Consider the following 19,902-nt stretch of genomic DNA (forward strand, 5'->3'; position numbering starts at 1 on the left):
TGGTGTTTATGTTATTAATTGATGTTTAATGATGCAATGTAATTAAAAAAAAGCCAATTAAAAATGGCATTTAAGAACGATGCATTTGATGAGCAGTATCTGTTCTCACTGAATTATCAAGCTGTTTTATCAAACTGGTGACCAGATGCACAAATCTACACGTTGCTGCACGATAATAATACAAAAATTAATAAATAAATAAACAGCTTTAGAGTGACTTGTCAGAATTCCTTAATAGTCAATCATCCAGTGTACCCTTATTATAAATTGTAACCTTATTGTTAGACCGCTAGCTGGCATCGCGTGGTCACTCTTATTGTCGATTGGTGCCATATGGAAGAGAGTCAGACTCGATTAAGAGTAGCCCTACATATAGCTTTTGACTGAAACCCCATAATCTACTTAAATAGCTAGTGGAAATAACGGCACATGCAGCCTTATTAAACATCCCACTACTTTCAAGCTTCAAAAATACAAAAAGAGACACGGGTGATTAATTCAAGAAAACGTTAGAAGAGACGATATATATATATATATATATAGGTAAAAATGTCCCTCACAAGTTTACGAAGCAATAAAACGCCTATAACTAATCCGATACGTTGGCCGTTTGACGGGCATATATTTCTCCCTATCAGGGGCAAGTATATTTCAAGAGGGCAGACCTTAAAGTTGTGGTGTTGTTATAGACCTGACACTTGAGAGTTTGGCCACGTTCAGTGTGTGTCGCAGTGTTGAGTGCATGCAGCTCAGCATGGACTACAGACACAACTTTTGAATTGAAGTGGACAATTTACTTTTTATCCTGAAGAAATCTGCTCATTTAGTTACCAAGTAAGGTTTTATTTCTTTTGTTTTAGCCAGTGCTGTATTTGCGCAGGTTTATGGTTGAGAATTTACTTGACATGAAGTTCATAGTTATAGTATAGCTACTTGCACATTTAGTGTCCGCGTGTGATGCATGTGAAAAACCGATGAAACTCTATATTTTACTTTCAAAGTTTAAATATCAGGTTAACACAAAGTGGCTTTCATTTGCCACTTTGTTTCTTCTTTCACAATGTTGATTCACACTGAGTAGAACAGGGTTTCCCTGATGTTTGTATCCATGTCAAAACTCTTCAAAAGGAAGGTGTCATATTTTAGCTGCAAAATATCCAGAGGATGGGATCCTCCAATTTCTCTGTCAGGGAGTTTACAGAGTCAACCCCCCAGCTGTGTCTTCACTTATGACTCACTTTTACAAATTAACTTGATTATTTTGCTGCAGTGTATGGATTATTATATGTTATGTACACCCTTTTTATTCCAGTAAATATGGAGAAGGATTTCCCGGCATCTCCAAAAGCTGTGAACACCCAGGGGTCATTCCCTGCCGTTGAGGGACCCTCTCTTCCATCCACCAAACAGAATCCTCCTTCACTAATCTCTGCTCCTTCTTACCCCGCCAAATCTCCAACCTCAACAGAGACCACTACAGAACCAAGAAAATTATCTAATTCTTCTCAAACATCTGCTCACACAATCTCTAAATTGATGGATACCCCTGCTTCTGTAGAGGGGTCAAAGCCCTTAAGTCCTGCTGCGCCCAGTAAACCCACATCCACTGAACCCTCCTCTCCTCCTCCAAACAAAACACCCCTTGTTACTTCTCCTAACTGCTCTACCCCTCAAATCCCCCAAATGTCATCATTGCCCAAGGTCAAATATGCCTCCTTTACATCAGATTGCTTGGCCTGTAACACTCCAACAGATTCCCCTACTACTTCTTCCATCTCTGCTTCTACCGTGGCTCCTACAACTTCTTCCAGCGTTCCCATGAAACGCACCTTTGCCTCCATGGCCAAGCGGGTGATAATACAGGAAAGACTTAGGAAAGCTGAGGAGGATCCCAATGATGAAGAGAATGGTAAGAATGCCTTTGTTTGGGGTTTGGGATTAAATGACACATTGTGAGTTTAAAATAGCCCTGAGTGCAGAAGTCTCAGACCCCAGACGCATTGCTGTGTTGTGCTGATAAGCCTTGTGCTATGTTTATACATGTATTTCCATGTGTAGCAGGGTAATTCTGCCCTTGGATAAGCATCTCTCTTGGCCAGAATTACTTCAGATAATTGTTTTCTTGTTTTCATTGTTTTGTGAAGCACCTTGGGCTGCATCTCTGCAGAAAAGGTTTCATACAAAAACAGAAATTACAGTAATACACTACATAAAGTTAAATAAAATTATTATTTTCCAACGGTTCAATTTAATTCAACATTCGACATTTGAATCCCTACTTGAAATACTGCAGAAAAGAAGCGCAAGGCCTTCACTTATACATTGCCTTCTCCTCTTCACTGTATGTGTGTGAACATGCAGGCAAATAGTTTTGCAGTGACTTGCCAACCCTTTTGCCGTGCATTCAACACACACATTGGTGAACTTTTTTAGTCATAATAGCATCAAGGCTCTATGGAATGGCAATGTCGGCCTGATGGTCGGTCAGTCACCACTTCTGGTTCTAATATCTCAACAACCATGAGATGGACTGCCATGCCATTTTGTACATACATTCGTAGTGCCCAGAGCCCAGACAACAAATCCTAATGACTTTGGTGATCCCTGACTTTTCATCTGGCACTGCCATGAGGTTTACATTTGTGGTTTTGAGTAAATTCCATGTCATGGAATTTGGTGCACATTCATGTCCCCCTCGGGATGAATTGTTAAAACTTAGTGATCCTTTTGATGACCCAACTTTTCAGTTAGTGACATCACCAGGTCAAAACTTTTATTTGTCCAGTACGTTGGTTTATTGACTAAATAGGCCTGTCTGCAAAACTAATAACATTCAGGCTCAGATGTATGTTCAGTGCTAATTAATTAATTAATTTGTGAGCATGTTAGCACGCTGACATTAGCATTCAGCTCCAAGCACTGCCATGCCTAAGTAAAGTCTCACAGAGCCATTAGCATGGCTAGCCTTTTTGTTTTGTTGAATCTGAACATGCTTACTGTAAGCTTAAAGTTATTACATAGCAACCTTTTGTCAGCAATATATGAACCAATTCTTGGCACCCAGTGGTTATTTGAAACTGATAATATTAATTATTTATGAATTACAATTTAAACTTTGTGATATTTCACTGTCATCATATGTCAGAGCTGCTGGAAGTGAAACCATCAAACTGGTTGCCCCAGTAAGATATTTTGCTGTGACATTTGAAATAGTGCTACAGGCGAAGACACTGAACTCCTTTGCTTAAAGGACACTGGAGAGACAAGTAACAGTTATGAAACTCAATGCAATTGACAAGTAATGGTGTGACATAGTATCTGGGCACGGTGTTGAAGGAGCTCTGGGGTCTTGTCACAGACTATATGCATATACAGACAGATGCACAGACTCTCACATCTACTTCACCTCTGACTTCTTGTTATTCTCATATTACAAGCTATATGTCAGTTGGGATTTGTTAATTGCAGGCTGTGAACACATTATGTGTAAAAATCAGTCACATTGCTCATTCAATACAGTCATACCACTATACAAGTTTGGACGTGAGGGTATTTTTTAATCCATTGTTTCAGAAAGTAGTTTTTCATTGATCAAGATCTCCTCTCACCTCCTCCAGATGAAGAACCAGAGGAAGATTTGTCCTTGGAGCAAATAGAGGAGAAGGCCAAAGCTGGTGATGCCAGAGCCCAGACCCGGGTGAGTTAAAGCACATGCACACAGACTGGCACTTGGCATTGTTTTCCGTCCTGCTGGTTGACTCAGTCTGGTTGTGAGCATGTGTCTATTTTTGGCCATTTGGAAAATGATCCCAGGCTTCCAATATGATACACCGAAATGCTGTCACACATACAAATCATTATGAACACTATTGCAGTGTATTGCAGCACTGCACTGAATTTGTACAAATATTAATGAAATATTCACACTCTTTTTACTCCTCAAACTCTACCAAGAAGTACAAATGTTAAAAGAGGTGCTGGCAGAAGAGAAAAGGGGGGCTAGAGGTGGAATATGAGCCAAGACTTTACATTTAAGACCCACCAGCCTGAAAGGGTAAATTCCTGAGTGGCTCCTTATGTGGCTTTACCTTCCCCATGCTATATGTCATGTATTTGCAAATACCAAGCACCTAAATAACCACAGTCCTGTGTGTAAGTGAACATGTCAAAACGTGACCACATCAGGATAGTGGTTGGATTAGAATGGATCAGACGCTGCAATAATGTGTCATATACTATAACGCTAATCAGTGTTTACTGTAGCTGTATAATTGTAGTTTGACAACACCATTGATTTAAATGCATGCTAAGAAAGCAGGTTTATGAGATTATAGTATGCTTGTAGTATCTTACATCGACAGAGGCAGGAATATATTCATGCTATTTCAAATGAAGACACATCTCACCCCGCTATAAACAGACACATGTAATGATAACTAGGCGAGTAGAAAGTTAAGAAATAACAGTTAAGATTAGAACACAGTCACTTGATATGCCTCTGGGGCCTGCGCTACCCCCATAGACTGTAAGAAAAGGCTACCCCTGAAACTGATGACCACAGGGAGAGGGAATTATAGGTTTTGTAGTCATCTGTAATTCAAGTGGTTCCATGAACTTCACCGTGGACTGTTTTGATTGGAACTACTTCTTTTTTTTACCAAAGAAATAGTCCCTATAAAACCAGTGTGCCTTGAGGATTATCCAAACTAATGAGGGACATTGTCTGATTGCACCTAGTTAGACCAAGCCCACACTTGCTGAGTTAATCTCCTCTCTTCTGTGTTTCAGCTGGGTCAGCACTACTTGATTCTTGCTGAAGAGAAGGACACAGAGCTAAATAATCGTCTGGCTGTTAACTGGCTGATTAAAGCAGCTAAACAGGGAAGAAAAAGTGCAGCGAGAGCACTGCAGCGCTGTTGGATGCAGAAAAAAGGTTAATGTTACAGAATACAATGCACTGTATTTGTGTATTTGTGTTTATTGTTCCGTAACTTTTCCTTGCACTCTACTAGGAATCACCCCAGAGAATGAGGCCGACATGCGCAAGTTGTCGACAGAGAGTAAGTTTGAGCTGGCAGTTCGTAAAGCAGCCATGATGATGTACTGGAAACTCAACCCAGAGAGGAAGAAGAAGGTGGCTGTGTCTGAGATGCTGGAAAATGTCAACCAGGTCAATGCAATGCCAGGTAGGATGCACAAACACAATCACAGCCATGTGGACAAAGACTCCATCAAAACCGTGGTCTCTAGCTCACCCAGTAAGAGAGTTCGCCCCATGTAGGCCGAGTCCTGCAGCGGTGCGGGTTCGAATCCGACCTGCTGCCCTTTGCTGCGTGTCATCCCACATTTCTCTCCCCCTTTCCTGTCTATCCACTATCACTATATAATAAAGGGAAAAAGCCCCCCAAAAAAATCTTTTATGCCTTATGTACTACAGACCGTCCAGAATGCTGTAGCATGCTGTTATATCTAAAGCTGCCATTGATGTTAAATATATTGTATATTCCCTTTGTCATTTCAGTATTTGCAGCTGTCATGGTGAAGAATATCACATAACATGCAAGCCACCACATCCAGGGGAATGTTTGTAGCTCACTTGTGTTGTTGTTATTCCTCACCAGCAGGGAGCACTGCAAGCACGATTCCTGGCCCAACCTCAGGCCAGACCCAGAAAGTATTAGAGAGCATGGTCAGCAATGAGTGTAAGTATGCAGTCAGAGCTCTCTCTGTCAGAGACAAAAAAGAGAACATAATGTGACTTCTTCTATCTATAACTGCTTTCTTTGTGTCCTCTCAGCCACACAGTTAGTGGACCTGGATGACTTTGTTGAGATGACTAAAAAGTATGCACAAGGTATTGTCCCCTCTTCGCCCCATACTGGCAGCCAGGTCACAGTCAAGACTAAAAGCTCTACCGCTGACAACAGAAGTGGGGAGGTAAAAGACCCAATCAGGAAAAATAGAAATAATATCTCATCATAAGGACACAGATGTCATTTTCCATGTGTGTATTTTTGTATGTGGACCCAATTGTGTTTTAACAAAAGGCTGAGCTGGTCCCATCAGGATACAAGAAGACATTTAAACGTTCTTGGAGCTTTGGCCGAAGGGGGATGATGCTGGACACTAGACAGAATGGGGCCATAAAAAAAGCCATGGACATGAAATCACGCTTAATGGTAATGATGTCTAGCAATACATTTCATTCTATTTTCCTTGAGTTATTCTATATTAAATATCTGTGAAATGTCTTTTGTTGTGGATGTTTTTACTCTTGATTGTTCAGTTATCTTTCCTGGTTTTTGCATGTTGTACATTTGTCAGGTCTCTCTTTATATCTGTCTCTCTTGACTTCAGATCCTGCAGTACCCGCTGCACGGTATTGTTGAGATGAAAGAGCACCTGGTGGACTGGGCATCAAGGGCCGGTGTTCAGTGGCTGAGCACAGTCATCCCCACGCAACACGTCAACGCTCTTATTTTCTTTTTCATCATCAGCAACCTGACCATTGACTTGTTTGCTTTCGTCATCCCCTTGCTTGTCTTCTACCTCTCCTTCATCTCCATGATCATCTGCACACTGCGTGTTCTCCAGAGCAGCAAGGTGATTATAGTTGGCAATTTAGCCCAGTTGCTTTTCAATGCAAAAACTATGTTGCTACATGTTTCTCTGTTCTGTCAAGATGTTGATGTCTTTGCATTCATTTTTGTTTTTCACTTTACTGATGTGGATGAACATGTTGGAAGTTTTCCACGTGTCATTCCCTCTTTTCACAAACTATGCCAGTGGGAAACTCATATAGTCAAGGAATGCTGTCATTTTCCTTACTGTCATAAATCATACACATTTGACATGAAATCTGACCGGAAAAATTATATTATATATATAATGATTTCTGGATGTTCAAAAAAATGTATATCTCTCTTTCTTTGAACTAACATCTTTGTTTTTCTTTTTTTCACAGACTTGGGAGAACTTCAGAGCCCTGACATCTCTGCTGATACATATAGAACCTGACCTGGATGTGGAGCAGGCAGAGACCAACTTTGGCTGGAACAACCTAGAACCGTATCTCTATTTTATCCTGTCTGTTTTCTTTGTCATTTTCTCCTTTCCTGTAGCTGACAAGAACTGGATCCCCTGTTCTGAGCTCTCCACTGTGGCCATCTTCTTTACTGCTGTCAGCTACAAGAGCCTCAGCCCCATCGCTGCAACATATGCACGCCGAGCAATGGTCATAGAGGTCAGCAACACTGGCATAACATATGTGATTAAATCACAGTTCTGCATGTTGTAGCCTATTAACTACAACTCACAGAGTATAACTTTATTACTATCACAACTAAAATTGTACACAGTATAAAGCAGGTTTGTAGAAATGTTTGACATAAATGTTACATGATCTGTATAGGATGAGCTAAAATATGCAGAAATGTGGTCCTTTTTAATGCTTTTTAATCTGACAGACATAAATTACAATTAAAACAGATCCCTTAAAGTTTAGCAAAAAAACTAGTTTATGTATGTATTTATTTTTTTTTATTTTTTTTTATCCAGGTCACATCATCTCTGTGTTGCCTGACCCAGTTGCTGCCAGAGAACATGACAGTGATTCGTTTCCTGGGGCACACCTTTGCCACACTGCCACTGGGGGAGTCAATGGTGCTGAAACTCAGTCTGCCCTGTCTGCTTTATGTTTATCTGTTCTATCTGTTCTTCAGGTGAGCATGAGCATTTGGGCTATTGGATGTGTTGTTGAACACCAGTTAAATATAAAATTGTAATATATATGCATTTATTTTATTTCCTGTTCTTTCTTTCACCTTCAGCATGGCCAGGGTGCGTGGTTTCAGAGGGACTTACTGCTTTCTGGTTCCATACCTTGTGTGCTTCATGTGGTGTGAGTTCTCTGTGGTGCTCCTGCAGAGTTCCTCTGCTGTGGGTCTAATGCGCACCTGTGTGGCCTACTTTCTCTTCCTGTTTGCCCTGCCTGTTCTGGCTTTTGGCCTTGCCGCCATGCTCATGATCCAGCTCTTTAAGTGGTTCCTCGAGCTGGAACTGACAAAGGTGATTGTGACCCTGGTAGTTTGTGCGATCCCCGTCACCCTGCGGCTGTGGACGCGGTTCAGCATGTCTATTCTGGATGTCTTCCGCTCACTGACCCACCGCGGCCCAGTCAAACTCATCTTACTCTGCATCTCCATGGTGATCCTATTCTTCTCTATCTATGTGTACCATGCAGAAGGACAGAAAGTGTACAATTCCACCCTGACTTGGAGACAGTATAGCCAGGCGTGCGGGCCCCCTGCCTGGGAAACTAAAGGCATGGCCCAGACACAGCTCTTCTGCAGCCACCTGCATGGACACAGAATCACCTGGGCTGGGCGTTTCAAGCATGTCCGTGTGGCCGAAACAGAAAACGGGGCACAGTCGGTCATTAACATGTTGCCGGTTTTCATGGGAGACTGGCTGCGCTGCCTGTATGGAGAGACGTATCCCAAATGTGAGCCAAAGAATACTACAGTCGCAAACCAAACAGCTGCCAATTTGGCAGCTGGTTCTGCATCGGCAACCCTTTCACTGCCCATACTTCTCCAAATGCAAGAAGAGGAAGAGTTGTGTCAGATCAAGGCTCTGGCCAAAAACACCTGCCATATCAAACGCTTTGACAGCCACTTCTTTGAGGTGACAGTAGGGATGTTACGGGATGGAGGTGTAGAGGACCCAGCCTGGGATATAGTCCTAATTGCCAGCCATGAGTTCAAGCAAGTTCTGCTTAACCTTAATCCCGGTGATATGGTGGAGTTTAGCACCAAGCTGGAGGGCCGCCTAGGAGCCAGGGCTCCAGCCTTCGAGTTAAAGGCGATCCACTGTCTGGACTGTGTTTCGTCACAGCTGACTGGAGGCAGGCAGGTGAAGATAGAGAGAGACTGGAGACGCACTACAATGAGAGCCCTGAAGTTTGCATTCGATTTTTTCTTTTCTCCCTTCCTGTCAGCAAAAATCACCACCTGAGAAGAAAGACAGTGAAGCTGAAGTAATAATGACTCACTTTAATCTCTTCAGGAAGCCATGCTGTCTTTATCTTGTGATGTGATAACGTTACTAATGTAACTTATGATGTTGTTTACAATTTGATTTAACATGGATCTACATCTCATGTTTATGTAGTGAAATTGTATTTATATTTAGGTTATAGCATTGAAATTATTTCATATTTTAAGTACTTCCTGTCAGTTACAAAGATTTGTAAAATGTACCTCTAAAGCAGTCCAAGAATGGTCAGATACCAACTTTGGCTTGAGACTTATTGTACCAATCACTTTGAGTTTTACTAATTTTTACTAAAGCCAAGAGACGAAAAAATATTCACTTAATTGTGTCCAGGGTACCGAAGCTCTGAGAGGCAAAGCAGTAAGAAAAACAATTATGATGATCCATTTTGTCTGATAAATCTTTTTCTTTCCTGTGTTTATGACTTAAGAACAGGTGAAAAAAAAAGGTTTTGCCAGGACAATCCTTCCTATTTTTTCATCTCTGAAACAGGTGGGAAAACATGTTTTGCCAGTGTTTGTTGTTGTAATACTCATTTCGGCCACCGGAGTCTGAAGTGCAGCACTACCCCATGTTCTAAATAGGACTAAAAGCATTCATGTTTTCTTCCTGGTGAGTTTTAATTTCTCCATGAACTCTAAACACAAGGTACATATATTGTTTGTTAGCAAGGTATGTTACATTACTGTCATGTCTTTCTTTTGGCTAGAAATGTATTTTAATTGGCGCTAAAACATGGGGTAGTGGTGCACCTCAGCTTCTTTTGGCCAAAATAATGATTACAACAACACACTTTTTTCACCTGTTTTGACAGATGAAAAAAACATGTAAGATTAGACTTAGAAAATGGTTAAACTTATTTTAATTGTATTCTCACTTGCCTCTCAGAGCTTCTGTAACAGGGTTGTGTTTTCAGAAGTTTCATGTTTGCATTGTTTTAACTTACTGGACAAAAAGCCTGTAAATTGATGGTACCAGATTATGTCAGGGAAGCTAATGTTGGGTGCTGACCACTTTTGAATGCCTAGACAGTCTTACTTTTGTTACAAATGAAATGTTATCAGAGTGAAATTTATCTTAAATAAGAGGAATGTTGCTGCTGCTTTTGTACTAAGGAATGTCTTACTAGTATGGGAAATATGTTTGCATATACAGTGAGTGTGTACCTTTTTGTGTGTAGTGCATGATAAAATGTAGGTTTACCTATTTATTTGGAGGTTGTGTGGCAATATATATGTTTGGCTCTGTTAGCCAAGAATGATCTTGCTTTCTGATCTTAAAGCATTCTGGTCTTAATCTTATATTTATTTATTGATCAGATGTCCCTGTGCCTTGAGCTGCAATGCACATAAAATGTCATTTGAAAAGCCAATTAAGACATTGATAAGTTTTCTTTCTTTTCTTTTTTTTCTTTTTTTTGCAGTGAGGCTGTTCATTGTAAGCCCACAAACCTGTCAAAGTATGCAGCTGTAGTCATAGTTTCATGGTTCGCATTATACTCAGACACCAGAATGCCACAGCAAAGATGACATGGCCAATGATGCAGCAACTGATTTTAAGTAACCGGTAGGGATGACTTCTAAATATGCTGATTTTATTTTTTATAAACACCACTAGTCTCCACAGTCTACAATGAGTCTTCCTCTGGTATATCTGACTCTAGACATGCCAACAAAAGATTGAACAGTGTTCATTCCGTAGAAATAGAGTGCCAGTAGTGTGAATTTTGATGTATATATATATATATATATATATATATATATATATATATGGTTTGTTTTGCTTCAGTGCTTTTACATTGCCCTGATGTCATGATAATTTAGTCACATTTATAAGACAAAATAAATGTCATAGTTTTTAACTTTGCTTTTTGTTACTGTAAGGGTAAACTGATGTTTTAAGTGTTTATTTATGGGTTGAGAAGAGTCTCCTACTTCTTAAGCAAAATACAGAATTTCAAAAGGAATTTAGAAAAATGCTGTTGCAAAGCTGAAAATGGGGCTGTTCTTCATTGAGATGCATGGATTTTACAGGGCAGTGATGTTTTGTTAAACTGCATTAGAAGCACTTAGATGATCAGCATATGATACTTGCAGTGCATAAAAAGCCATGTGAACATATTAAACTGTAACCTCTACATTACTTACCTGTGAATGACTAACTGATGTTGAACCTGTTTACTGTGACTCTGAGTGCCTTCTTTATTTAGTGATGGAGTTTATGGGAGCATACAATTAAAGTACTTGTCTTTCAAACAAAACCCCCTTTTTGATGCTTTTATTCAGATTCATAGTCTGAAAGTTCAGTGATGAGAACTTTAATATAGACACACAAACATAAAATGATCCAACACATTTATTTGTCAGATTTTATATTATTTTATTAATGCACATTCCTTTCATTCACCTCATTTAAGTTATGTTTTTTGTATAGTTAGATTTATGCTTCTTTTTTTTTAAGTATGATAGATATACACGCTAGTAGCATTGAGTAATGGCAACATGCTGCTGCTGTGCTCCTGAACACAAATCCTCTCAGTGTTTGCACGTGATGGTGGTTTTGATGTGATTACAACTGACCTGCTCTAAGCTGCAGCTCACCATTGGAGGAATGAGCCCGGTAATGTTTATAATGCTTCAGGTGGCCTGCCACTATGTAAACCATTTTCTTGTGGGATGTCAATGTGGATTTTCATGTGTTGTACACTTCGTTAAACCAGTCAGTGCAAGATCGTGTCTGCATTCAACAACATTGGCGTACACTGAAGACCAAAACATAGTAGCTAGTCCACAGGCTGTAACATAAATGTCTGGGAACAGTGATTTTAAAACCAAAGGAGTTGCAAAATGGGGAGAGAGAAGACAAGTGGAACATATACTGTATATTAACAACTGTCTTCTTTTACTTGGGGTTGAAGGTACTCGTTAGAAAAGTGCAACCTCCACCTCTGCACTGATTCTGTTACTCCACCTGCTACAGTACACATCCAGACCACTTACAATGATCCCATCAGGGCCAAGGTCACTTGAAATCAAAGCACTTCACTGTAAACAATCAAATCTTGACAAAGTCACAGAATTCAGTCCAACACATATATCACCTTACTGCTGTACATCCTAGGCTTTTCACTGCAGAGTAGCATGTGGCACTGTGAGGTATACGGTATAATGACATTACGAACCTGTGATATAATAAATTCACATGACATTATTGGTTGAATGTTAAAGACATTTCAGCAATGTACATAATGAGCTATTGGACTGATGATGACCTTTGACTTTCAAATACACTGGACACAAACTCACTCATCAACATGTTTGGCTAAATCAGGGGACTCATTTATGAACAATGTGCGTAGATTCCATCTTTTCTTGATTGTAAGATACTTCTTCAAAATGTGCTTTTGTATTATAAAATGAACGATGTTCATTTTAAGTTAGCATTACACTTAACATAAATTAAACTTTTGTATAAATTAGGTTTAATCACCAATTAGTCTCAATTTGAGCATATGTGAGAGAGCTCAACAATAACCCACTGTAGCTCTCATTTTTCAGTAATTTACCATGTAGACTTTAGAAAAAAAATGACATCATCAAAACCCAATGCAGGCCTAATATACACAGCAAAATTGTAAGTGTTGATTTGTGTACATTTCACCCCTCCCTCTTCACAGCCAGCAATACCTATTTATGTGCTGCTACAAGAAAAATCCCCTACATCGAGTCTTTAACTGAAATAGTGCGATTTCACAATTTTTCTATCAATAAGATTCCAGGTTCATCAGCAGTGTACTGGACAAAAAAATGCATCTTTTAACTTTGAGCTCTCTGGAACCAAAATTGGTACCACCTTAGAAAAAAAAGAACACAGAATATTTACAGCTAACAGTAAAAAGAGTGTATACCTGTAGATAGCTCATGTTTTAAAGCAGGAATACTGCTGCACTGTGTTTTTGTTAGTGCTATTATTGCAAAGTGAATAAAACAAAGATGAACGGGCATTTACGGGTGAAATCTCCAAGAGCACTGCTCTAAAGGAGAGGTAAGCTGCTGTTGTCGACCCATGAAGAAAAAAAATGTTGTTGTGAAAAGCTGTACAATAAGATAACACCACTCCTAATGTTCCACAATAGTGAAAAATATGCTTCATCTGTCATCTCAAGATGGTTTTGTAGCATCATTCCCTGTCTGTTGCTACACATCGCCAATCTTCCATTTTGTGTCAAAAGTTAGGCTACCAGAGCACATGAGGAGTGCAACATTGTGTGGTCAACAGCACTGAGTCATTGCAGATGGAGAGGTGTCCCCGCACCTCTTTTACTGCCCATATGGTGGAGTAGTTAGACAAACATCTTCAAAAAGTGGTAGTAGTGGGACCAAAAACATGTCCTGATGGGTACTGGAGACGTCAGTTTGTCTCAGTGTTTAACAAAAATGATTATACACCTTCCTAGGGGATCAAATAAATGAACAGTCTTGTGATTTTATCATTAATTTCATCTTTTATCAACACAAACAGATGTTGCATCTCAGTATGTTGTGATACTGCTTGGTTTTGACTTAATCTTCTCATAAAGGCTTTGCACTCCCAGTGTCGTCTCTAAGACATCCAAATATATTTGGGTTGCTGTTTGTCTTTCTTTGTATCTACCACTGTCCATATTGCCATTTCTGTCACTGTACCTGCGCCTCAGGGTTGACCCGATCCTGGAAGATGTACAGGTTGTTGGTGGCTGCTATGGCAATGATATTCTCAGATGGGTGCCAAGCCATGTGCAGGATTTTCTTGGTAAAGTCCAGGCTATCAACACCCACATCTCCACGGCGACGCTTACCGCCGTTATACACACGCCGGGTTCGCAGCACAGCCCGAGGTTTGCTGCTTTCGCGCCAAGCCTCTAGGGTTACGCCTCGCCCCGTCTCCCTGTCAAACATCCGGAAGAAGCTGTTGTATGCGCCTGTCATGATCACGCTGAGGAGAGGAGAGATTGACATAATGAGATGTCATATTGAGAAGCGCAAGATAATGCAGTGCAGAGGTTAAAGAGAAGAAAAGCACGGTTCACGGAAGGTGGGAAAGTGGTGGAAGGTGGAAGTGGAAAGGATGAAAACAAAATTGAAGGCACAGGGATTGATCGGACTTCTGTTAAGCTTGTCTCTGGGATTGATTTAAATGTCAGATAATGGCAGATGCTGAGCATTTAGAGGATCACTGCATGCAGAAACACACTGACACACTCCCCCTCCTATGCTTTTAAATGGACTTAAATATACTGTACTTTGTCTATCCTTTTCTCCTTTTTATCTCTGCTACTTACCTGTCTGAGCTGTTCCAAACACACTCAAACTTGTCAAAGATGCAGTCGTTTTCATAGAGGGAACACAGCTTACTCCTCAGGTATTCATGGACCTGGGGATCAAGCAGACAGTCAACTTCTACAACAGACTGCTTGTGTTCAAATTCAGGCTAGATGCCATATTCATCAACAACACAACACAGGCACCGAGGGCTACATTAACTGGATTGGTGGGCATACATTTAAGGTAATACAGATTGTAACTGACACATGGAAGAGACACTGATCAGGGAACAGATGTGCTACCTCACCTGGTACGTCTCCACGGGGCCCTTGTCCATGTTTAGGTCCCACACCTTGGCGGTGAGGTAGTCTCTGGTCAGCAGGTAACGTCCACTGTGGCTGAACTTCACATCCGACACAGAGGAAATGATCTCTGAGAAAAAGGACCGGCTCCCTGGATCTTCAGGTTCCTCAAACACTGACCAACAACAGATTGATTATTCATGAATATAATGACAGATTAATTTTTTTTGTGAGACCAATATGCTCAATTCTATGTTGCAACGTTTCATCAAGCTCTCCAATGTCCACAACATGCTCACGTTTGGTGTGTCTGTCACAGAGTGCGGAGGCTCTCATGTCACAGAGGCGCAGGGTGCCCTTGCTACTGCTGTACACAAACAAGTGACAGTGGTGAGGGTGGAACTCTGCTGCTGTGATCACCTCTGTCAGATCCTCCATGTTGGCTGGTTTGATGTCCACAATATCTTAGAAAAAGGTTTGTTAGGAATTAAACACCACAGAGATGGCACGAGGGCAGAGTGAGGCATACCAACACATGCTGTACACATTTTTAGGTGCTTTCATATTTCATGTTTCAGTACCAATATGTTCTCCATGCTTTCAGCTCATTTTATAATCACAACTTCAAAAATGCTCCCCAACCAACCCCCAAAATGCATGCACACTCTGCTCCTGTCTCTGTTCTATTTGTGGTAGTCCTGTGTGGTTCAGTAGAAAGTGTGCTGCTGAGTGAATTATTTAAACTCTTCTTCCATAGATGCCTCTATGATTTTCTAGGTCAGCTTCCATTTGAATGGGAAACCACCAACTGCACCCCCATCCAACACGCTGCAGCCTGCGCTGAACACACGGCACTCTAATCCAAACATAAATCCAAACATAGTAATATAGTCATAGGCTGTTTACATTAAATATAGATCAAGGATGAATTCAGATGAGCAAGAATGTAAAGTATATTTTGACTGTGTGTATATTTCAAGAGATGGTATTGTGTGTGTGTGTGTGTGTGTATGTGTGTGTGTGTGTGTGTGTGTGTGTGTGTGTGTGTGTGTGTGTGTGTGAGAGAGAGCATCAAAGAATATATACATTTTGGTACACTTGCATGTGGTGTACTATCAACACTATTACAGTAATACATGCACACACTTACATACATCAGATTTAGTGTGCCCTTTTTAGGCACACAGTTTACTTTAATACATAGATTCACTGACATTTTTTATTTTTATTTTGCGCCAATCAAATTTTGAATATCATTTAAGCAATTTAATTGGCATTCATTTTCGGTTTGGAAAAAAACAAGGTTTGGATTTGAATGGATGTTTATTCAACCCCCAAAAATTATTGTCTTATTATAACAGTTTTTAATCTGTAGGAAATGGCCCAATATGTTCCACTCTTCTTAGTTTGTTCCTTGATTTGTACTTACAGTAAAGATCATCCTATTATAATTTTGTCATTGCTGCTGCAAGATTGATTGTGATGACACAAACTAATACTTTGTACTTTCATTCAGTGAAGTTCTCGGAATTTCCTACCCTGTGAAATCTGATTCAGCTCCTCCAGTAAAAGATTACGTTACACACAAAAGTCAAAGGCCAGCTACAGAGTTATAGAAAGCAGAGACTGATGTTTCTGAGCAGAGAGACTGTGTATGATATAAACAAAACAAATCACTGTTAGGAAGGATACTGAAGCTGCGGTCTGTGATGCCCAGGTGCCACATATTGATGCGGAGGTCATCAGCAGACAGGTAGGTCTCCCCGTCGCTGTTGACTGAGATGGAGTTAACATGGTATGTATGTCCGTTGGAAAACACTCTTCTGGGACGAACCTCCACCATCAGATCTGTGGGTTTCAGCACCGGCACCTTAGATAGAGAAATAGAGATTATTGATGAAAGTGGGGAGGAAAGAAAGAGAGCGGGGGTACATAATAGGAAGACATGTAGGACAGAATTAGAGGACATCAGAGTCAGGGGTCATATGAGGGCACTGGAACATCAACCTGATACGGGCAGTATTTGACTGACCAAAATAAAGGTAAACATGTGCAGGCTTGTGTGTGCGTATGTGTGTGTGTGTGTGTGTGTGTGTGTGCGGTGTGTGTGTGTGTGTGTGTGTGTGTGTGTGTGTGTGTGTGTGTGTGTATGTGTGTGTGTGTTTGTGCACACCTGAAGAGAGGTAATGGTAGAGATGTCCTTGATCCGTCCCTCCTCATCTTTCAGGTTGTATCCCTCTGGTCTCTTGTCTCTTTCACTCACCTTCCACAGTTTAATGGTCTTATCTGTGACAGGCAGAACGATTTGCACATCACAGGAAGTTGATTAAGTTGAGAAAAAGCTGACAATAAATGCTACGCTCAGTGGACAAGAGACCTGATAATGATTTCCTCTTCATATGGACAGTTTCTAAGGCAATCCAGATAGGAATTTCAGGACAATTAAGTCTCATGACAGAAATACCATTTAAGCACAGATTAGATGCTGTTGTTTTTACATGGCAGGATGGTGCCACTCCTGTACCCACAAATGTGATTCCAATGACCCACAATTATCCCACCTATAATAGAAGATGAAGCCAGTCACGATCTTTCTAATATCAATCAAAATCTGTGCATCATCCCGATTGATATCTCATATTACTGTACATAGGTCTACTTGTTGAGCTTCATCCTAACTGAAAATTAGATCTGGGTTCTCTCCTGGTGTCATTGGTTTCTCACCATTGGTGGAGAGGAGGAAATGTGCTGCATTCTGCTGTGGCAGCCATCTGATCTTGTTGATTTTCTCTTCAATCTCCAGACTCTTCAGGTAGTCAAAGTCCGGCTCGTGGCTCTGGAATGTGCTGTAGACATTGTACTCTCCAGAGTCCCCTGTTTCCCCCACCTCCTCTGACTCCCCTTTAGACTGTACAGGGCAAAAAATAAGAAACCACAGCTTTGAATGAGCATATATTTGAAGATAGAATACAGAGAACATCCCTTTGGGACAAAGTGACGCACAGAATGCTGTAGTTAGGGCTTAGGTAGTAACTATTGCATGCTGTTTGTGGATATTCTGGGTATAGAATAGTGCGATTATTTCAAGTTTTACATGTTAAACCGACCTCAGTCTCTCTCTGAAAGATGACCACTCGGCCACCTTTATCCCCCGTAGCCAGCAGGTCCCCTGTCTGGTTAAATTCCACCGTAGAGATGACATCAGCTAGGAGGGCGACGAGGAAATGTGAGATGATTAAGAAGGATAATAGTTAGAATAAAAGAAGAAGGGGTGAAGGAGAGATAAAGAGGTGATAGAATAAAAAGGAGATTAAGTTGGCACAGGGAAAATGAGGTGCAGAGAATTAAGAGAAATATGGACAGGGGTGGGAATAAAATACTGGATCAATACAAAGTAACCTGTTCAATAAAACCACAATAACTCTGATAATGATGATTGGTCCAGATGTGGATGAATTCTCAATGGGACAACACAATAAACACTGAATCTTAATACTGCTTTCAGATCCTTAAACTCCAACCATAAAACCATTGAACATATATCTGTCATAGGAGAGCACAGTATCAAAATCATATCTAAAATTTTAAACAGGCCCAACAATGAAGTGCCTGTCAGTGAGTGTTTATTAAGTCATGGAATGATTTATGTTAACATCCATTCCCTATATTCAGCAGTGCGGGGATAATGCACCCATGAAGCTGAAATGAATCCATTCAATCATACCGCCATGTTATCTGACACCACAGAGACAGCGATGACCGTCTGTTCTACCTTCAGTGACGTAGTCTCGCAGGAAGGTGTGGTTGATTTTGGGGCTCTCAGCGTCCTCGCCCATCTGAAGCTGAAGGAGGGTGACCCGCCAGCGCGCCCGTCCTGAGGGGAAGGGTCCAATCCGTGCTCTCTCTCCCCACCCAGGCTGCGCCCATGCTGCTAGGGCCTAGCGTAGCGGCCTGGAACAAGGCATCATGGGAAACCAGCCAGCCAGAAGGAGAAGAGGCGTGAAGAGGAGATGGAGACGGGAATGGAGAGGTAGGAGGAAGATGGGTTTTGAGAAAGAGGAAAAGGAACAAGAGGAAAAGAAGATGCAGGAGGACAGAAAAGAGAAAAGTGGTGAGGTAGAAGATGTGAGGCAGGGAGAAGTGGATGGAAAAGCTGGTGATGAAGTTGGAAAGAAAAGAGGAGGGCTGTCATTAAGCGGGCTCACAATACATCCACACTGCATGCCAAATGGTGTGACCTTTGTTAGACATTCAACACACTTATAAGCAAAGACACGTGTGCAGAAACACAAGGCCTAGTCAACGCTGAAGCAAATCCCAGAATTGTAGAGTGGAGGAAAAACAACAAACAGCTCCAGCAGAGAAACAGAGAATATAAATCCATCTGTATGCACACAGAAACACGCACAGGATGAAGAGGATGTGAGTGTGAAAATATCTACTGCAATGTTCACCCAGTGAAGCTCTGACAGTGGTAGAGAATGTTCCCAGGGTGTGGTAGTCTTCTCTGCCTACTTTCCAGATCCCCGCTCTAACACGCACACACACACACACTTCTCAAATAGATAGTCCTTGACAGAGATCAGAGGAGAACGCAACGTCTTGCCTGTGCTGCAGGAGGGAGACAGGCCTCAGCACACCTACCAGTCCGCCTGCTGCTGCTGCTATTCCTGCTGCCGTGTGTGTGTACGTCCTCTGCTGCAGAGTGCCTGAGCAGGCCTGCGTGTCTGTCCCACGGGGAGGAGAAGGGAGAGAAAAGAGAGAGCAAGGGTGGTGGTGAGAGGAGGAGAGGCAAAGGAGGAGAAAAAAGAGAAAGAGATAGGGATAACGAGGAGGATGGAGGTCTGCTGCCTGCTGATGCTGTGGAACTGATTCCGTTCAGCATCCACTGTGTCATGGCAGCCTCCTCCTGGAACAGCCAATCATAGCACAGCTGTCAGTCGTGGTTCCACCCACTGCAGATGATGAAGGAGTAAGAGGCCAGCAGAGGGAGCAGTTAGACACTGAGTGGTATTATTAAGAATAGAATTTAGGGGTTAAAGGAAATACTTAAATTACTCCATAAACCAATGCTTTAAAAGGAATTAAATGCTCACAAACCAATGATTGCTGATTCCTTTGTGCTTCTCTCCGGACACAACAGTTTTACTATCACTCAAATGGGATATTCTCTTTACAAACAGACAAAGTTTGATAAGCCTTTTCCTGTAACAGCACTATTTGGCATTCCCTCCCTTACATGT

General features: G+C 41.2%; 2 protein-coding genes across 7 annotated transcripts; one reads left to right on the forward strand and one right to left on the reverse strand.

Annotated features, from left to right (window-relative positions):
* Positions 1-704: 704 nt before the first annotated feature.
* On the forward strand, positions 705-11,314 carry wfs1a (Wolfram syndrome 1a (wolframin)). 3 transcript variants are annotated; one of them, XM_039800387.1, is made up of 12 exons: positions 705-834; positions 1,313-1,909; positions 3,618-3,697; positions 4,789-4,933; positions 5,013-5,186; positions 5,625-5,702; positions 5,798-5,937; positions 6,048-6,179; positions 6,358-6,603; positions 6,965-7,243; positions 7,558-7,721; positions 7,830-11,314. In XM_039800387.1, exons 2-12 carry the CDS (start codon positions 1,318-1,320, stop codon positions 9,013-9,015), a joined length of 3,216 nt encoding a protein of 1,071 aa, XP_039656321.1. In that variant the 5' UTR covers positions 705-834; positions 1,313-1,317; the 3' UTR covers positions 9,016-11,314. The 3 variants fall into 3 exon arrangements, with proteins under 3 accessions (XP_039656321.1, XP_039656302.1, XP_039656311.1); XM_039800368.1 differs by having other exon boundaries at positions 5,622-5,702; positions 7,830-9,015; XM_039800377.1 differs by lacking the exon at positions 705-834 and having other exon boundaries at positions 1,318-1,909; positions 5,622-5,702.
* Positions 11,315-11,395: 81 nt separating this feature from the next.
* On the reverse strand, positions 11,396-19,575 carry ppp2r2ca (protein phosphatase 2, regulatory subunit B, gamma a). 4 transcript variants are annotated; one of them, XM_039800434.1, is made up of 10 exons: positions 19,304-19,575; positions 18,432-18,610; positions 17,767-17,864; positions 17,384-17,567; positions 16,833-16,945; positions 16,352-16,529; positions 14,959-15,123; positions 14,665-14,834; positions 14,375-14,466; positions 11,396-14,028 (listed from the first exon to the last, which is right to left on the reverse strand). In XM_039800434.1, exons 2-10 carry the CDS (start codon positions 18,493-18,495, stop codon positions 13,731-13,733), a joined length of 1,362 nt encoding a protein of 453 aa, XP_039656368.1. In that variant the 5' UTR covers positions 18,496-18,610; positions 19,304-19,575; the 3' UTR covers positions 11,396-13,730. The 4 variants fall into 4 exon arrangements, with proteins under 4 accessions (XP_039656368.1, XP_039656351.1, XP_039656361.1 ...); XM_039800417.1 differs by having other exon boundaries at positions 18,432-18,812; XM_039800427.1 differs by lacking the exon at positions 19,304-19,575 and adding an exon at positions 19,114-19,293 and having other exon boundaries at positions 18,432-18,812.
* Positions 19,576-19,902: the final 327 nt, after the last annotated feature.

This window comes from Perca fluviatilis, chromosome 1, assembly GCF_010015445.1.
Source record: "Perca fluviatilis chromosome 1, GENO_Pfluv_1.0, whole genome shotgun sequence".
Lineage (NCBI taxonomy): Eukaryota > Metazoa > Chordata > Actinopteri > Perciformes > Percidae > Perca > Perca fluviatilis.

Bases quoted from the DNA above. Each gene is read 5' to 3' on its own strand.
- wfs1a (XM_039800368.1), top strand. From the start codon at position 1,318: ATGGAGAAGGATTTCCCGGCATCTCCAAAAGCTGTGAACACCCAGGGG. The intron at 7,244-7,557 runs GTCAGCAACACT...TTTTTTATCCAG, and splicing joins GCCGAGCAATGGTCATAGAG to GTCACATCATCTCTGTGTTG. The intron at 7,722-7,829 runs GTGAGCATGAGC...TTTCACCTTCAG, and splicing joins CTGTTCTATCTGTTCTTCAG to CATGGCCAGGGTGCGTGGTT.
- ppp2r2ca (XM_039800434.1), bottom strand. From the start codon at position 18,495: ATGGGCGAGGACGCTGAGAGCCCCAAAATCAACCACACCTTCCTGCGA. The intron at 16,946-17,383 runs GTGAGAAACCAA...TGCCTGTCACAG, and splicing joins TTTCCTCCTCTCCACCAATG to ATAAGACCATTAAACTGTGG. The intron at 14,835-14,958 runs GTGAGCATGTTG...GTTGTTGGTCAG, and splicing joins CTGTGACAGACACACCAAAC to TGTTTGAGGAACCTGAAGAT.